Below are 19,302 nucleotides of genomic sequence, written 5' to 3' on the forward strand. Positions count from 1 at the left end.
TCATCAGCAATATTAAATTTTATTTCAAATGTTAATAAATACTTATCAGACTGATTAAGTTTTAGCCCATTTAACACTTCTTTTGCTCAGCTCTGTTTCAATGCTTTTCTACATTTGTAACCGCGCCAGTATGCCTGCACTATAATTACTGCAGCTCTCAATCTTTTTTCATATTCTTTGAGCTTTCTCTCTTTCAGAATGCCACTATACAACTTATCCACTTCTGTGTATTCTATGCACTGGCTGCGGCATGTTTCTAACTCAGCTGAGAGCTCTTTCCAAATATCCTCTTGCTCTGCCTAAATAAAATAATCTACTTTAGAATAGTACTAAACAGTCGTATAGTTTTGACTAGTCTGTCAAGTACAGTGGTTAAAAAAAATACATGGGTACATGTGATGATGCTATCACAATACCCTCAAGTTTTAACCTTTTGGCATTCGCCTAAATTTAAAATGTTACTTTTGTGACGGTGCCTTGCGCCTAGTTTTTTTTAACTGCGACCGTGAGCTTTGCACGGTGCCTGATGATGCAGCCGATACAACAGTACACTTTTGATCGTTAATCTTTCAGAAGTGTACAATGACTTCACGTAGACCTGAAAATTTAAATTTTCAGTCAGCTGACTCTAATGACTTAGAAGCCACTTTTTCCTCAAACCTAATGACTCGGTGATCGATATCGATAGGTCCTTTTCATTTAATAGCCAATTATTGCACACTTTTCTTTTTTAATTGAATTAAATTATATATTTTTTAAAAAAAAATTCATGTTAGATTCTATCAAAATTCAATTCATATTTTTATATCATCTACGGCTATAGAAAGTTACTTCAATAGTGAAAATATTATATATGTGTGATAAAATTTAGTTAAACATGCAAACTGTAAGGAACTTAATTTAAAAATACTTGGCGTGGCAAAATATTGTATGTATACATAATCTTCTTCTACATAAGTCTTTCCAACAGAAATTGATAGATTTTGAAGACTCAAAATTTTGAATGAAGACATTCTAAAAAAAATTCTGTTTTGTAGAATCTTTGCATTGATGTATTTTTATCATTGGACGATTTAAAAGAAGAAAAAAAAGGAGGGAAAACATGACCAATTGTTTGTTTAATTTCAGTTTTTTTTTTTACTTGCTACGTGTTGATTTTTTATTTTCAGATCTGACTTGACGGATATGCTGTATATATTTGCAAAGAATTCTTAAAAGCTTTAAAAAGAATAAAACATTTCAAAGTTCTCAAAAAGGAAAAATATTTTCTTTCTAAATTATTCCTTGTTACCGATTGTCCCTCTTAAATAAAGCCACTTTGGTTTACTGACATAATTGGACGCTTAGAAAACTTTACGAACTCAACAAGTAATGTTAAGTAAATCGTTATCCAGTCACATATTTACAAGGAGCATGAACAGAAAAAAAATAATCGTATCAATAAAAATGGATGTAAAAAAGTGTCCCATCAAAATAAAACGACTTACGATTATAGTCAAAGTACGGTCGAATATGACTTGAAATATGCGATATGGCTTACCAATACCTGGAGGGCAGTAGCATAAATATTACGCCACGTTTCAATAATGGTAGACTTCAATTCTACCACAAACTGAAATTTCTTCTTTTTGGTATCCACACCTCTTCTTGAGGAACAAAGTTAAGGGAAAGAACATATCAGTAATTTCTGCTGTGGGTCCAAGGATTTATCTATCAAATAAGTATTGAGAGGTGTCTATCTCAATGGCTGTGTTAAAACTTGAAGGGTATCTTTATTTAGTGTGAACTTAATTCCTGCTGTCACAATATCTTATTAATTTTTGCTTTTGAAATATCGATATCTGTAAAGTAATTAGATTGTGAAAGAAGTACGTGTGTTACTTACATTTAATTCTTCCATCTTTTCTTCGCTTTTCTTTTTTAACCACTCATAAAATGTTCTGGTATTTAGAGTCTCCTATAAAAAAATGTAAGAATGTTTCTGGTAAAATATTTCATTATTGTACATACCAAAGATACCGAGTGTCCCAAAAATGACTGATGTATTTTAAAAATCAATTAAGAAAAAGAACGGAACGCAGTAAAAAATGTATGGTTTTTCCCCTACTTGCACATTTCTTCAAATTGCCGTAAATAGGTGGCGCGTTAGAATAGAAATAACCAGAATGTATGTAACACAGCTGCGTTCTAGAATATACTCCATGACGGTGAACATCCGCTATTTTAATATGTAAACCATTATCAAAATCTTTCACAAGCGCTCATTAACTCATTCTGTAGAGAAACACTGACTAAAGTAGTCTCAGATTCAGTTTCTCTGCAGCTCTCGCCACCTAATGGTATAAAGTTTAACTAAATGCGAAATTTTGTGGGACACAATAACTAGTTTCCTAAGCATAATACCCCAAACCATGCATTTTTATCGCGTTCCGTTATTTTTTATTGATTTTCAAAATTCATCAGTCATTTTTGGGACACCAGGAAAGATGTAATGTTTTTGCAAGCTATAGTTGAACCTTTCACCCTGAGGATGATCCGAAGACATGCCATCACAAATTTTGATCCTCTGCAGAGGACATGGCACCCCCGGTTCGGAAGCCCAACGACCTGCACGCGAAGTCGAGCACTTTACGGTAGTACAGTTTAAAGAAGATACGTACCGCACACCCTCGGTCCCTACGCAGACTGATCCAAGTGGTCACACTGACCGCAGCCAGTGATGTTTGACTTCGGTGATCTGCTGGGAACCGTGTCACGATCAGTTCACAATGGGAAACTTTCTCTTAGAACTATGCTCAATGTAGTATTCTGTTCCTTATAGTTTCGTAATTTGAAAGTTTTTAATCTACGTATTTCCTTTTCGCCTATGACTTTCCACACGCTAATGGTGAAAGCATGCGAAGTGTCACCATTAGCAAAGAGTTCTGCTCTACTCCACCTGTAGCCCATTTCGATCGCCAATATTGTCAATGAGTCATAGTGTCATATTGTCTCTGATGAAAGTGAGCGCGGTGTTAAGTAAATGTGTTTTGCAATTTAGATAAACATACTTTTAAAATCACTTTATGCATAAACTTTGAATTGATTGTAAGCGCTTGAGTTATATAGCATACTATCATATGCGTTAAACAGCATACCAAAGAAATCAAAATAGCAAAAAACTTCTTTTTACCCGAGAAATTTACAAAATTTACTAAAAATAATTTAAAAAGTTAAAAATAATAATTTAATGAACGACAATTTTAATAACTTGCACTAGGAAATGAAACAGTATTTCGTATAGGTTATAGCAGAACCCATTTATCACGCGGCATTTAAAGAGGAAAATGGAGGTTTTGTTTGGTTAATTACTTTTAGCTCGCAAATGCTGGCTGGTTAATTAAAAGTGTACTTTTAGCTCGCAAATTTTTTAAATTTTTCTAGGATTTAACGAGGGAAATAATTTTGAAAGCCTAAATTAATATCAGTAATGATTTAAATAATTTTCATTCTAATCATTCTGTTATAGGCCGATTTCGTCGTTTTATTCCGTAAATGATGCTAGGGATTTATGTTTATATTTTTTGTGTTAAATTTGAACTCGAATTTAGCAAGCACTTTTCAGTTTCTCGAGCTCTTTGCTAATTACGAGTCCTACTGTATCGTAATTTTTCTTAATTAACCATTCTGTTACAGGGAGATATAAAAAAAAGTTTGTGTAAAATGATTATTAATCATAATCATTTTGGCGTACATGATATATAAATGACATTTATGATATCTTTACTTACATCAATAACTGCTTGAGTATCATTTCTGTGCTCTAATATAGCATCTCTAAGTTTACTTTCAGCCTCTTCTTCGTCTCTCAGAAATTGCTTCAATTTTCCTTCATTTATTGTTTGAATAAACTCGATCTCTTCTTCTATATTTGCCCTGAAAAATTAAAATTATTTTTGTGTTATTTAATTTTCCTTAAAAAATCACAATTTGTTTTAATATATTTTCCTATTTTAGTAATGGAAAATCGTCTCATTTCAGGCATTGTGAACGAAACTGTTGTTGGTTTGTCTTGTTTTAGGTCTTTAGATTACCGTATTTGGTTTATAACTGTGAAAATCTCTTTTTCTCCTGAATATATTTACAAAAAAAAAAAAAAAAAAAAAAAGAATTCTTTATTTTGTAAATCAATTTTTTATGAAACTCAAATTTCCCTTTAACCGGTTTATTATTAGTAATAGATGGTTATTATTATAACAATACCCGATCAGGAAAAACATCAGTGTAGGGAAAACCGAACAAGTGTGTAGGTGTCAATGGCATTTAACCCTAACCCTAAATAGCTATCCACAAGTTAAAATGACCTGAGTATATAGTATAATTGGACAGGTAACTATTACAGGCTGAAACATTTTTGTGTAGGAAATTCCGGGCAATGGTACATAACCTTAAATTAATAGTGTAGTACACACATTCATGTCTTGTAAACATACTATTATTAATAACCACCACCCTAATAATCTGTATTTTATTCTCCGATTCCAATCGATTTTGAATTCAGAGTAACAAATAATGCTCCTGAAGCATGATGAGGTGAGACAGGTTCGAATTCCAGCGGTGGCTGGTTGACATGAATTCTGCTTACGGCTCACACCGACTACAGTTTTGAAGAAAGATATCCTCAGTGGTAGACGGATCATGGGTTAGAGTCCCTTTGGCATCAGGCGAACCATGCGAGGTTTTCGTGGTTTTCCTCTCCGTGTAACTCGAATGCGGATTAGTTCCTTCAGAAAAAGTCCTAGCTAGTTTGTCCCAATGCTTGATCTAAGAGTTCTCTTGCACCCTGGGTTGGGTTCAAAATGTTAGGTCTACGAAGTTGAACATTGATAATCGTAAACTCAGAATTAGGTAGGCTGTTCAGTTCTAGTTATTAAACTAGAAAAACATCAATAATTTGAGAAATAAAGTTGTTCCTAGATTGAGTTTGAAAAGTACTAAGAGCATTTCAGACGCATGACAATTTTTTTCGAACCCAATTTTTTTCTTCTTCCTTTTCCAAAATGTTTATTTTTTTACTTTTTTTTTTATCAATTTTTCTGAGCAATCATTACATAGCGTCAACTATAATTTATCTTATACTATAAAGAAAGTTAATTTAAACTTTTTTTTTTACTACTATGAATTCCAGAACATATAAAGCATTTTCCAAAGGGTTTTAAGAAATTACTCATAAAAATTGCTGCGCTAAATTATTTCTCTTAAAATACAAATAATAGACTTATTTTGCCTTATTAAACTATTGCATTTCCACAAATTGCATAATACATTTTGATTTAGCCGTCTTAAATATCTATATTATATAAAACGCTAATACGTATGTATCAATAAAACCGATGATATTTCTTTTCTCGCGTTGGCAACAGTTTTCACTTTTAATTGATAGGCTTCGGCGCGCAAGAGCACGTAGTGAGCATCATATGTCTAATCGGGTGAATTCTCATCGAAATATCAAAAAAAATTCTCACAAAATTATCTTCATCGAAGCCGATGACATCCGGCGTTCAGTACTATTTCATATTGTTTTACAACACATGGTTTTAGTCCTCTGGTGGGAAAGACTTTAAAACAAAACTTACAACTGTTACTTTTCTCAACAACTGAAATTTAGAATAGTGTGATTAAGAAAAATATGTGAACGGTTTGCAATTTCAAATTAATATTGAAATGTACAGGTTTAGAGTTTTCTACAGTGAAAAGTTTTCGGAACTTCAGTGTTTAAAAAAGTATACAAAAGCTAGACGTTAAGAACGTATCCAATGGGCAAGCATCGGATTGCGAAGTAATCCGAAATGAACTGCGAAAGCAGTTCCGGGGGTCGGCGAGCGCCAGCGAGCAGGGGGCGAAGCCTCCTAGTAATAATATAAAAACTAGTTTTTTCTCATTTTGTGAAGTGAAAATTTAAAATTTATAATACGAAAAGAAAAAAAATATGATAAAATAAGATTAAAAAAATAATAAAGAAAAATGACATAAAATGTTTTACTTGACAAGTTGAGGATGTTTAGTTTGAAAATTCAGGGTTGTCATTATTTTTCCTTCTTCTATTTTATCCATCTTACTTGTTTCCTAAAGTTGAGAGAATCGATGAATAACATAAAAATATGCCTGAAGAATCAATAACAAAATCAATAATAATAATCAATAACAGAAAACAGTATATATCGGTAACAGTCACTCAGTTTATAGCATATACAGATATATGTTAACTCGTTAATCGATTGTTCCAACTAGCTACTAAAATTAACTATTTTCCGTACTGTTCTGCATATTAATGTATCTCATGCAGTTATATTCTCATTCTTTAGATACATTATTACGAATAAAAACATAAATAACCATGCAATAAACACTATTGCGCTGAAATAGTTAAGTTATTTTGCACAATTAATATGAATTAGTCAAATATGCTATGTCTTTATTTATGTTAGTAATATGACACTATCTAAACGACCTGCGATGATTTAGCACACGTAAAAATTTTCAAACACCAGTGTCGTCCAGTTATCTATTTTTATTTATTTTAATTACATATATTTCTTTCATGTGGTATCATAAACTTGGGCATTTCTTTATCTACTAGCAACATTATACACTGGTTATCATAAATTAAGAAAAAAAAATTAAAAACAGTGAAAACTGTCTCAAAAATAAACCAATCCTCATGAAATTTAAATATGTTGGCGAATAAGAGTTGCTAAATAAAACTGCAATATGTAAATTAGTGATTCTGCAATATGTTAATTAGTGGCACTGCAAAAGAATTATTTCATCTGCAATGATCATAAAATTGTATGTTTGATCGCAAGCCTGCGAATTTCGCTGTGTTTTTTCAATTCCTACTATTAGTTCAAACTCTCCTAATATCTTGTTCAAATTTTTTTTCTTTCTTCTTTTTTTTTCTTCTTTTTTTTCAATCACCCAATCAAGTTCAAATACATTTTTTTTAAAACTTGTAGTGGATGATACTTGAAGTTAATACAGTTTTTTTCAAATATTAATTCAATAATTAAATTAAATTAATTAATTTTAGCTTTACATGGGAGAGAAAATTTTCATTATTTATTTCATAGACTTCGGTAACAATTTTTAACCACAGAACCTGTGGTTAAAAATCGTCAGGCTACCAGAAAGTTCAGTCGTAGGACGGCAAATTGGTAGGAAAAGCGCCAATGACCGACATTTATCATTATGCGCTCGAAGCAATAGAACCAGCAACTCCGAGTCAGCTCAGATCCTTTCCTTTTTTATTTTATTTTATAACCGTTGTAGAACAGTCGTCCCAATTTTTTAAGTTTACGATTACTAATGTTCAACTCCGTAGCCTGGTCAATTTGAACCTAAATCCAGAAGATACGGAAACTCCTGGATCAAGCATTGGGCAAAATTCGCCGGAATACTTTTTGGTGGAACGTACCCGGATTTTCGTTACGTGGAAAGAAAACTACGAAAACTTTCATGGTTAGCCTAACGACGAGAGGTCTCGAACCCATAATCTGTCTACCACTGAGGATATTTTACGTTAGCAGTGTGATCGGTGCGAGCCGGGTGTAGAATTCGTATCCCCAGCCATCGCTTTGAGTCAAACCCGGTTTACCTCATTGGGACGTGAGTGCTCTATCCCCTGAGCCACCGCGGCTCCAAATGCGATCTTAGTGCAACCACTGGAAGATTCGTGTCACTATCTACTACGAGTAGAAGGCTTCACGAGCGTGGTTGGTTTGTGCCACTCATCCCACGCCATAAAAAAGAATGTTTAAGGTGGACATGGTCACATGTCCACTGGACGGCCGATCAATGGAGCATTGTTCTCTTCACAGATGAATCCAGGGTTAGTCTCTAAAATGATAGTAGGCATTGTTTGATTAGAAGAGAACCTGAAACCCTATGTAATCCATCAAACATCCGTGAAAGAGATGCATACCAAGGAGGCAGTGTCTGCGTGCGGGGTGGTATCTCGTTGGGTGGAGGCACAGATCTGCACGCCTTTCCCCGTAGAATTGCCAGCTTGATCACCAGACTTGAATCCTACCGAGAATTTTTTTCAGATGCTTTAGGAAGACGTGCAGCTGCTCTCTATCCTCCCCTTTAGATCCTTGCCCAGCTTGCAACTGCTTTGCAAGAACAATAGTTTGCCCTTCTTACAGAGCTGGTTGACAGCAGAAATGAAAGCATCACACATCGCTGAATGCGTTGTATTGCTGCTAGAGGTGATCATACTCAATGAAAAGCACATTTTGTACTTTTCCAAACTGATACATTCATTTCATACACATGCTAATCAGTAACACCATAATTGTCTGGTTAATACTTTTTATGCTGTTTCATACATTATTATGCGCACTAAAATGCCAGTTTCATTATATTGTATTCCTAACTTTTTGAGTTATGGTCATTTTCGTGATTTTTCCTTAACTTAAAATAACCAGTGTACTTCTTCCTACTATACTGAATTGTCCGGTGCAGATACTTACGATGGTTTATGTGATTTAATGGCTGCCAGACATACTTTAAATTATTACTAAAATTCAATACATGAACTTTGACACTATCACGGACATCTCTTGAAAAAAGTTTCTTCCGATTAGGTAAAGCAGTGGTCAATAGCTGGACGTTGAACAAATGTGGTTAATGCACTTTTTAAAATTAATTAAGGTGTTGGGATTGGTGTAAAAAATTAAAATATTTACATGCAATTGTATTGTGCATTCCTTTAGTTTACCATTAAAGTTTATATGTTGCAGAAGATAATTTTGAAAGGTGACCAAGCGGGTCATCAAAAACGGATTGTTATCATATATTTTTATTTTTAACCTAAGAATGACGCAAGCGTTTTTAAAACACACGCTATGTGTAAAGTCAAAAGAAAGTTTAAAAAAAAAGTAGTCATTAAAAAATCGGGAAAACTAGAGGTTTGACTTCAATGGCACATGAATCGGATGCAGCTAAACTGTGCAAATACTAAACTATTTAAAATAGGAAATTAAAGTTTTTGTTTCGGTGCTGGAGAATTCGGATGAATTATCAAGTCATACAATTTAGTAGCAGCAGAAATCGAAGATATTGTTTCTAAAATTAAGTTTTGATCTATTTTAGAGCAGTGATTGCTAAAATTTATTAGACGTTATGTAAATAAAGTAGTAAAACGAATAATAATAAAAAAAATAAAAGGAAAAGTAATGAGGACTATTAAAATAAAAAAAAAGCCAAATTTATTTATATTTTTTTCCTTTTTTAAAAAGTTTCGCTATTGATGTAAAAAAAAAGAAAACTTTATTGTTATTATTATCTCTCCTATCATATATATATTTTTAAAAAAAGTTATGCTTATTAACAAAGAAGAATATTGTTGAAAACTAATACGGACTTTATAAATTTACTCGTTATTTGTATTGTGCTTTTATTTGAGTAGTCTAGTGCGGGTAAAGTTATCGAACAATAAGGTTCTTACAGTATTTTTCTGAAGTAGTCTGGATCTTTCAAGTTCCAATTGGAGAGCCGTTAATTCTTTATCTAATTTTAACGATTCTGCAGAATAATTATTTTCCATCCATTTTAATTTCAACCACACGTTCGTAGGTTCTGCCAGAAGCTTTTTAACTTGGTTACGGAATCTTTTCATATCTTGATGTAGCTCTGAAATATAATAAAGTTTATAGTGAAAGAATTTTTTTAAATTACTTTTTAGGGTTATTGAATTAATTCATTTAAGATGAAATAAGCAATTTCAACAACGTGTGCTATGGATATTTTTCAACACACTTCTTTTAATAATTGTCTTGATGGAATAAGTAAACCATTTTGATTTCTAACTGAAAAATGAGAGATATTCAATTCTTATTAAACATAACACACCTTTATTAGACTTTCAAATTTAAATTTGATGTTCTAAAGGCAGCCAAATTTAAAATAATAATAATTTTAAAACCAATAAGCAATTTAAATAGCTCCAATTGATTTCGACACACCTGTTTAGATAATTAACTGGAACAAATCGATATACCCATTTTAAATTAAAACTAAAAAAAAAGGAAAATATTCAATTCTTATTAAACAAAATATATCTTTATTACAGTTTCAAATTTAAGTTTGACTTTAAATAGTCATATTCACATAAGAGACATATTCATTTAAAATTTTATTTGAAATTTAAAACGTTCCTTTTTGTTGAAAAAAAAATTATTTTTGTATAAACGTATTCATTTTTATTCAATGCTAAAAACTGACTTAAAAAATTAAAATTTTTTTTTAGTTTAATAGAGAAGTACCCATTATGAATTTTAAATATAAAACTTCCAGAGGTACTTTTCCATTTCGTCTGCGCAGACAAAAAGTTGCCAATTTAAAATCACTGAACGCTAGTAAATTCAACTGTTTTTTAAATCAATTTTTATTATTTATTATTATTATTTATTATCATTATTTTTATTATTTTTAGATCGCAATTATTTAAAAAAAAATAAAAATATTTAAACAGATAAATAAAATAGCTGAATTTACTTGTGCCGGCTAAAAGTAAAAGTACCTTTTAAGTTCTTATTAAATACGAAAGATGTTTATTTACGTTTGATTTTCAACGTTTTACGTTTCATTTTAAGTTTGACTTTGAAAACTAAATCAATAGTTACGGTCATTACTGATTGATTTTGCAAGATAATTTTCACATGAAAAAAAATAACATAGTTTAATTCTTGAACAGGGACAAGAAATACGTAGATATTTAATATAAAATGTACAGAAGAGATCTTTTAACAAAGAAATAAAAAATATTTTTGAAATTAAATGTGACAAAGTACCAAATAATATAATAATTAAGAACTATATTTTTAAAAAAAAAGTTTATTACTTACCAAAGGATTTTGTTTTGTTCATTATAATGTTCCCTGCAAGTAACCCCTTTTCGCCCAGTTCTCTCATTCGATTTAAAACTTTCTGACACTCATCATTTGTGGAATTTTCATCGATATTTGAAAATAAATTTAGCGTTTCCTTGGTAACTTTAAAAAAATCAGAACAAGCATCCATTTCAGACTGGTTAAAATGGGAAAGAAGAGCGACATAATACAACTCTTTCACTGCGACATCTAATGCCCCAAATATTCCTTTTTGTAAAAGGGAATTAGAAATCTCAGATGTACGCTTATCCATTACATTTCTAACTCAAATAGAGAGCAGTAATCAATTATACTGATTCTGAAATATACGAACCCTTTTCGGAAAGCAATTACTTATTGCAAAGTGACATCGTAAATTTATTTACGCTCTGGTCAGATTTTAAATTTCTAATTTTATTTATACTTATGTCAACTTTCCCTTTAAAGGTATTGCGGTATAATTTATTGATGATTAATAATCACTGTAAATTTATTTTTGCTGCCATACTTCAAATTAAATTTATCAATGTTTATGCCAGCTTTTAAATTGTTTTGTAACTTTTATTGAATGTAAACTTTTATATAAAATGCAGAGGGGCACAAAGCCGGAATCAGATATACTGCACCAAACATCAACGATCTACCTATTATAGGTAATACAGGTAGACTTATTAAGCGGTGTTATAAATTGCGTTTGACGTAAAAATAAGTAATCTTAAGAAAGATCTTACATAAAATGCTTTAAAAAAAACAGATGGGTGACGTAACGATATTTGTTTTTAAATGATGCTTGCAAATCTCGTGTGTGATGAAATAAAGTTAAAACTCCTTTTAAAACCCATGCAAAAAGTTGGAAAAAAATGAAAAAGATTATTGAAGCACCCAGGACTATAATTTTTGCGCAAAAATATTTTATAAATTTTTTTATTGTAATAGCTGCAACTAGCTATAGCTCTAGTTTGCAACTCGAGAAGAAAAATACAGCTGAAATCACGTGGTTGTGCTTGGCATTTCAACGAACCGTCTTTAAAATTTTAAAGAGTGACAGCAAAATTAAGGGAATAAATGTTATTTTAATAAGTTTTTATTCACCATTATGCATATTTTCAAACAAATATATCTGGTCGTGCATACAGACATTTCAATTTTTAAGTGAAATCTAATAACAAAGAAATTTGTATCTTCTGTATTTATATATTAGCACCACGTTTTAAATTTTCTAAGAACTGTACGAATCCTGGTTACAGTTATTAGGCTTGGTTTATTGCCTCGCTTTTGGATCAGATTTAATTGGATACCTGCAAGCGACGTCACGCGTGTGTGTCGAACCTGATTGGCAGTTGAATCGTGTCATGCGCAAATGCCCCGATTTATACGCACGTGACGTCGCTTGCAGGTGTCTAAGTGGATAGCTGCAAGTAAGGTAAACATAGGTGAATCCTGGCATTTGTCAATTCAGAAATCAATCACATTTGACGCATATGCGTGACGTTGCTTACAGGTATCCAAATAAATCTGATTTAAATCACAGGGTTAGGCATTATCACATCACTTCTTCTGGAAAAGCAAGTACCCAATTGTGGAGCCAAACTTTTTTGAATTAGAGAGCATACTACTTTAAGGGAAGAACAACTATACATTTTTGGTGTTATTTTAAAATAATAATAATTTAAATTCATTTCTAATTTATTTTTTACTTTTGCTTTTTTAAAAAAAATAAATTATAATAACATTGAATAAAAAATGAATAAAATGGAGAAAAAAAAGGAATAATATTATATGTAATGGAATAGTATTAAGTGGAACTTAATTTTTTTTAACGAACTTTTAAACAAAAAACTTGAATTCTATAGAGACTGATAAGAAATGTCCTTCTTAATTCCCTATCTTTCCTAAAATACCCTAAGGGAAATCTTACTGTTTTTCTCTAACGACATAGCAGAACGTGACTATTTCTTTTCCCCCGTCTTTCCTCTATAATGCATCACTTCCTGGTGGCGTGATTAGTCTTTGGAGAATCCAAACATCTTAGTTTCAGATAATAACATAGTGCTTCGCCTAGTTCTCCTAAAAGCAGAACAATTGTTGCCACTAGAGTCGTGGTGGCTCAGGGGATAAAGCGTTCTCTTTCCGATGAGGTGAACCGGGTTCGAATCCCAAAGATGGCTGGTCGATACGAATTCCTCACATCACATCGACCGCAGTGTTGACATAAAATATCCTCAGGGGTAGACGGATCATGTATAAGAGTCCCCTTGCTCAGTCAGGCTAACCGGAGGTTTCGCGGTTTTTCTTTCCATGTAACGCAAATGCGGGTCAGGTCCGTTGAAAGGCAAAATTTTGCCCACTATTTGATCCAGGAGTTCCCTTATTTTCTGGTCTAGAGTTCTCTTGCAGTCGGGTTAACCATGGGAGGTTTTCGTGGTTTTCCTCACCATGTAATGCAAATTGGTTCCATAAAACAGGTCAGTTCCTAAAAAAGTCCTTTACGAAAGCAAATCTCTCCCAATACTTGATCCAAGAGTTCCCTTGTCTTCTGGATTAGGTTCAAAATTGCAAGGCTACGGAGTTGAATATTGGTATTCGGAAATTAGGTCGTCTGTTCAACGACGGTTATAAAAAAATATAAAAAACTGTTGCCACTAGTAAACGAATTTTTTGATAAACAATTATAATCAAATAATTATCAAATACTTATATCTAGAAGAGATGTTAAAAAATCAATACAAGTGATATCTTCTACCGGAAGTTGAAACAACCTCTGCAAATATTGTCTCCTATCGTTGAGAACACGAAATACGGCCGAGAATAAAGTCAATATGTATTTTTGACCTAAATTATACTCCCGTAATATAGCCTACTTCTAAAAATTGGAGTAAACTGTTTCTTTCAAAGCGCAATTTTGCCATAGGTGTATGTACCTGTGATAGTTTGGGGTTGATATGGACATAGGCATTTATCATTTAATAGTGATAGTAATTTAAGATTAATTTCTATGAGCAGCAAATTAATGATTTTTGATACAGCCAATGAATAAAATAAATGAATAAAATAAATGAATATAATGATGGGTGAAAGAACGAAAAACAATGTATCAGCGAATTAGGGTTCACCTTTTTAGTGAATTTAGTGATTTAGTTTGCAAATGAACGAAAAAAGTTTGCAAAATTATGCTTTGTGTATTCAGTTTTATTTTGTAACATAATTGAATTTACAAAGTTGTTTTAAAAAATTATTTAGCCTAGGTAATTTATAAATTTCGCCAAGTTTATACTTAAAAAAAAAAAAAAAACAACGACGTGTATTGTATTTTAAAGATCCTGAACGGAGTAAGATATATAGTTACATTCTCATGCTTCTTGATTTACAGTAGTTTTGATTCAGAAAGTAATATTACAAACGTTAAATATAATAAGTTTGTAATTTAAGAAAATATATATGTTAATGTTGTAATAATATGCGAGTTAGAATAATCTTAATGCGAATTAGAAATAGTGCTGCTATCTATATGTATGAAAACGAATTTTTAAAATGTATGTATCAAACTAAAGCTTTAGTGCTGTCATCTATGGAGGTATATTACAACTATATTTAAATAGTCATTATTATCGTGGTTGTTAAAAAAAAAAAAAAAAAAGGAAGCCATTGTTTTTTATGATTATTTTCCGATATCGTGTATAAATTAATATTTATCTCAAAACTACGACACTGTGCTTTGATTATTAACTAGGCATTGTGAAAAAATATTGTTATAAAAAGAACATAAATATGTTGAACTCATTGAATAGTTAATTCTATTTTCTTGCAAAACGTTACCAATTAAAGGGTGACAAAAATGATTGAGGTTGCATTTGTTAATAATTATTGTAACACTCTTATGAAATTTCTTATTATCTTTCGTTAAATATATTTTGCTTTTATTCCTATTATTTTTAAATTGAATAAATATTATTTTTTTTTAAGAAAAGTGAAATTTTGATAAGGAAATATTGTTATTGTATAAAGATGAAACTTTTAAATTTCTGTAAACATTCATTAACAGCTATCCCAAATTCTTATTTATTATTTTGTATCGTCGTCGTAAATTTTTCTTCATTAGTTCTGCTCTTTTTATTTTGTTATTAATTTTTTTTTGTTGTACATTGCGCTTTTGTATTAAATATTTTTTTTTTTTAACTTTTGATCAAATTGTAGCATACAACCAACATTCTTCTTGTACTGTATTTAGATGGCTTGTATTATTTTTTTTTCATATACTGAGTGTTATCTGATTGCCACCCTTAATATATGTTTAGAATCCTTGTCAGAAATGAAGTCAAAATACGTTAATTTTAGAGATTTCAAAATTACTTTTAGCAAAGAAAAACCAAAGCAGTCAAGGAAGTATAATGAATCACTACCATTGAAGCTGTTACTGCCATATTAAAACCTATTATATTCAAAAATAAAAATTAAAAAGACGACGAGACGTTAAAATGCACTAGTACAGTAATCCCTGATAAATTTTTAAAAATTTTTTTTTTAATTCACTAAAAAAGGATAAGTGTAAAAAAAAAAAGTATCGATTGGATATTTAATGCTCAAGGCAGAAAAGCTTTGTCAATTAAAATCAAAGCATAAATTAAAAACAGTAATTGTAAGATTGACAAACATCTTATCATAATTTGAAATGTTCTAAGGCATCGAATAATTATTTCTCCACTTACTATAAGAAAGTTTGTCACTCGTTGAATTGAAAGTACATCATTTCAAAATATGTAATACAAGATTTGAGTGAAATCGGTCGAATAGTTTTTGAGAAATCAACTTTCGTAAAATTCGATTTCTCAGGAACTATTCGACCGATTTCGCTCAAATTTTGTATTTTGCCACGCAAAATTACATACTTTAAAATGTTGCAAAAATTTGTATACCGTACAATTCAAAATTTTTTCGACTAACATTAAATAAAACAATAAATATTTACTAAAATTTATTTTTCGCAAGGATAAACGAATTTTATAATTATGTGCCAAAATTTTTCAATTAGCTTAAGTTCGCGAGATATGGTGAAATACACAAAAAGTAAAATTAACATTATGGTGTCAGAGCTTTGGGTGGCTCTCTTGATCAAACTATGGCGACCATACTTCCCAGATTGCGGTTAACCCCTATATATATATATATATATATATATATATATATATATATATATATATATATATATATATATATATATATATATATATATATATATATATATATATATATATATATATATATATATATATATATATATATATATATATATATATATATATATATGTATATATATATATATATATATATATATATATATAAATAATTTTTTTTGGGGTGGGTCAGAAATTCAAATCTTTCGAAAACAAGGCATGGTCATTCAGAGAAAGTACGTTTCTATGTCTGATTTTGTAACTTATAATATCGACTGCATTAATTATTTAGCACATTTGAGGTTGCCCACTCGAACCATCGAGTTTGAGTTTTAGAACGTGAAGATCCGATCATTAGATCAAAAGTTATTCAGGATGGTCCGCTATTTTTTCTGAAGCGCTGTTAGTTGAATATTAATGATAATAATAGCAGTGAAATAATATGAGAAAAATATATTGAAAATTTACAATATTTAAATAGTTTTGGACTGAAACTTATACCACAAATATGACACAAGTTCCAACTTGTCAGCACACGAAACACAATGCTAATAAGGAAAACCGGTGTACTTACTTAATTCTTTTACTTAATAAAGTGTAATTTTTGTCAAAGGATTTGGTAACCAGTTGAAATTGGTATCGATTTTTTTCGGTTGAAATTAATCTACGAATTTTTAGCAATATGGAAACTATTGTTATAAACTGTTTTTGTCCCCATAAAGTGCATTCAAATGCAGTAATTTAGTTTAAAAAAAATTCAATATAAAAAATAATATTCTTAAAAACCACGTTTTTGTAGTGGAGAATAATAATTAAAAAAAATTTTGAAAAACGAAAAACGTGGGGCGTATGAAATACATAACAGTAATGTTATATTAGTGTGTGTATGTGTGCTTTTGAGAATATGTGTATGGTATATCTGTAATTGTAATTGTATCTGAATGTGGATGTGGAATTTGTTTGTGTATATGCATATGTATGTGGATGTATATGTGGCTGTGCATGAGTATGAGTAAGAAAATGTGTATATGTATGTGTATATATACTGTTATGTATTTCATGCTCCCCACGTTTTTCGTTTTTCAATTTTTTTTAATTATTATTCTCCACTACAAAAATGTAGTTTTTAAAAATATTATTTTTTATTTTGAATGTTTTTATTTTAAATTATAATTTTTTTAACTTTTATTTTATATTTTTTTAAAGTTATTACTTTTCAATTATTATTCTTCACTACGAAAAAAGTGGTTTTTAAAAATATATATTTTTATTTAGATTATTTTTCTTAGTCAAGAGTAGTCAAGACTACTACAAGACCACCACTAAAATAATAGAACTTTCATTTTAAATTAGGGATACAAAAATATTTATAGAAAAACAATACCTTTACGACTTTCATTAGTTTTATGCTGATGACAACCAAAACAATCTGGAAATGAATGAGGAAAAACTGGATCCTACCACGTGATTTTTCAGACAAAAATACTCCGACAATAAAAATCTTTTCACCTGACATCTAATACTAATTTGTAATAATGGAATCGACAACAAAAGACAATCTCGAAATTTTTTTTTTTTTTAAATTTTAATTTTATTTTACTTTGTATGTCTTTTTTATCTTCATTTTCATGCATTGTCATCCAATTCTAAACTATGGGCCAAATTTGAAGTTTGTAGGTAGTCGGGAAGTTAGTTTAAATCGATTACAAAATTCCACCCGGACAGACATACACGAAGGCAAGTTTATATAAACGTGGTAATAATAATAAAAAGTTCAAAAATAAAAAAAATGAAATGCGGCTAAAAATATAATCAAATCGATGTATTTTTACAATCGTTTACTTCAGTTTTTATAATTTTTTTTTTAGTTACTCAGTGTAGAGACTTTGCATTTTAAATATTATTCTATTTATTTTGACATATTGCTATTTTAAGCATTAGATGCGTTAAAATATTTGTTTCTTATGAGTTGGATATTTGTCTCCTTTCAACCTTAGAATTTATCATTTACACTTCGTACTTCGTTTGGGACCATCAAAATATGCGATTTTACTAATACTTGTCCAACATAAACTAATTTTCTGAGAATTACTTTAAAAAAAATCACCATAATCGAGGGAAACTTTCTATTTTTTTTTCTTACAAATTGATGAAATGATGGTTTCTGAGAAACAAATTGATGAATTCTGAGAAACTTCTGAATCATTTCTGGCTGAATCGGTAATGATATTTATTACTTTCGCTATTATGAATTTGAAATTGAATAATAAAACCGATTAAAGTGAATAATACTTTCTATTATTTTGTATATTTACATGCAATATTTTTATAATTCATCGTGAATTCTATAATTTTTCTTTCAAAATATCGATACTCGTCTTCTAATCGAACAATTCCTTCAATTTTAGTCAAATTAATTGCGAAGCACATTTTTCTCATCCTTTTCCGATCTTTAACTTTTAATTAAGTCAACTAAGAGTCTGTTGCTATATGCTTGAAACTATATAAAATTATGGAATTATTATAGCGCTCTAATTTAAAAGACGAACTACGATTTTGAACTTTAGGAATTACACTAGGGGTTTCCAAAGTGAAAGTCATATCTATATATCATAAAGAAAAAGCTATCTTGATTCAAACAGAAAAAGCTTACTCAGAGAAAAAATATGGTCAAAAGTACCCAGAATATGGTAAAATTTACCGCTCTTCTGTCTCTATTGGAACACCAAAAAAAACTCGGTAGTTTTTAGTGAAGGGCTGTGGTAATGATTTTGGTGAAATTAACAAAAAAATATGATTTTATAGTAGGTGATAAAATTTGGTGCTTTCTTACTGTGATACCTTAAAACATGCTATAAAAACCATTTATTCGGTTAAATTACTTTTCAATTCTGTATTTTTTAAATAAATATGTGGTTATAGAACTATATTTTTAAAAACCGGTAATATTCCGATAAACCGCTAACATACTTATGTTTTTTTTTTTTTTTTTTTTTTTTTTTTAAACCAGAAATGTTATTACCATACAATACGGTAAATTTTATCATAATTTATTTCTCCGTGTTGCATTGATAGTTTTTGAATGCACGTAAGGCATCATTATCTTAGTCTATTTTAAAAAGCTCAAATGTTCCACATCTCTTTGCTATTTTTAACCTGTGTAAAGTTGGATTTTCTATAGTTGCTGTTCTTAGAGTAATATCGTTCGAAAGTGAATATTG

The 19,302-nt window shown here is 30.2% G+C and overlaps 1 protein-coding gene across 2 annotated transcripts in view; it reads right to left on the reverse strand.

The window, feature by feature from the left end:
• Positions 1–19,302, reverse strand: part of LOC107443557 (uncharacterized) — a 78,944-nt gene continuing 59,642 nt past the window's right edge. The window contains exons 1-6 of one of the 2 annotated variants that reach the window (XM_087154124.1): positions 10,887–11,379; positions 9,488–9,672; positions 6,023–6,105; positions 3,771–3,915; positions 1,886–1,957; positions 1–299 (exon numbers count right to left, since the gene is read on the reverse strand). In XM_087154124.1, the coding sequence (XP_087010250.1) occupies positions 87–299; positions 1,886–1,957; positions 3,771–3,915; positions 6,023–6,105; positions 9,488–9,672; positions 10,887–11,184 (996 nt within the window). In that variant the 5' untranslated portion in view covers positions 11,185–11,379 and the 3' untranslated portion in view covers positions 1–86. Of the gene's footprint in view, positions 300–1,885; positions 1,958–3,770; positions 3,916–6,022; positions 6,106–9,487; positions 9,673–10,886; positions 11,380–19,302 lie in introns of those variants that run through there. The other variant, XM_087154125.1, reaches the window with a different exon arrangement.

This window comes from Parasteatoda tepidariorum, chromosome 10 (assembly GCF_982258835.1).
Source record: "Parasteatoda tepidariorum strain Cologne lab strain chromosome 10, Ptep-v5.0, whole genome shotgun sequence".
Lineage (NCBI taxonomy): Eukaryota > Metazoa > Arthropoda > Arachnida > Araneae > Theridiidae > Parasteatoda > Parasteatoda tepidariorum.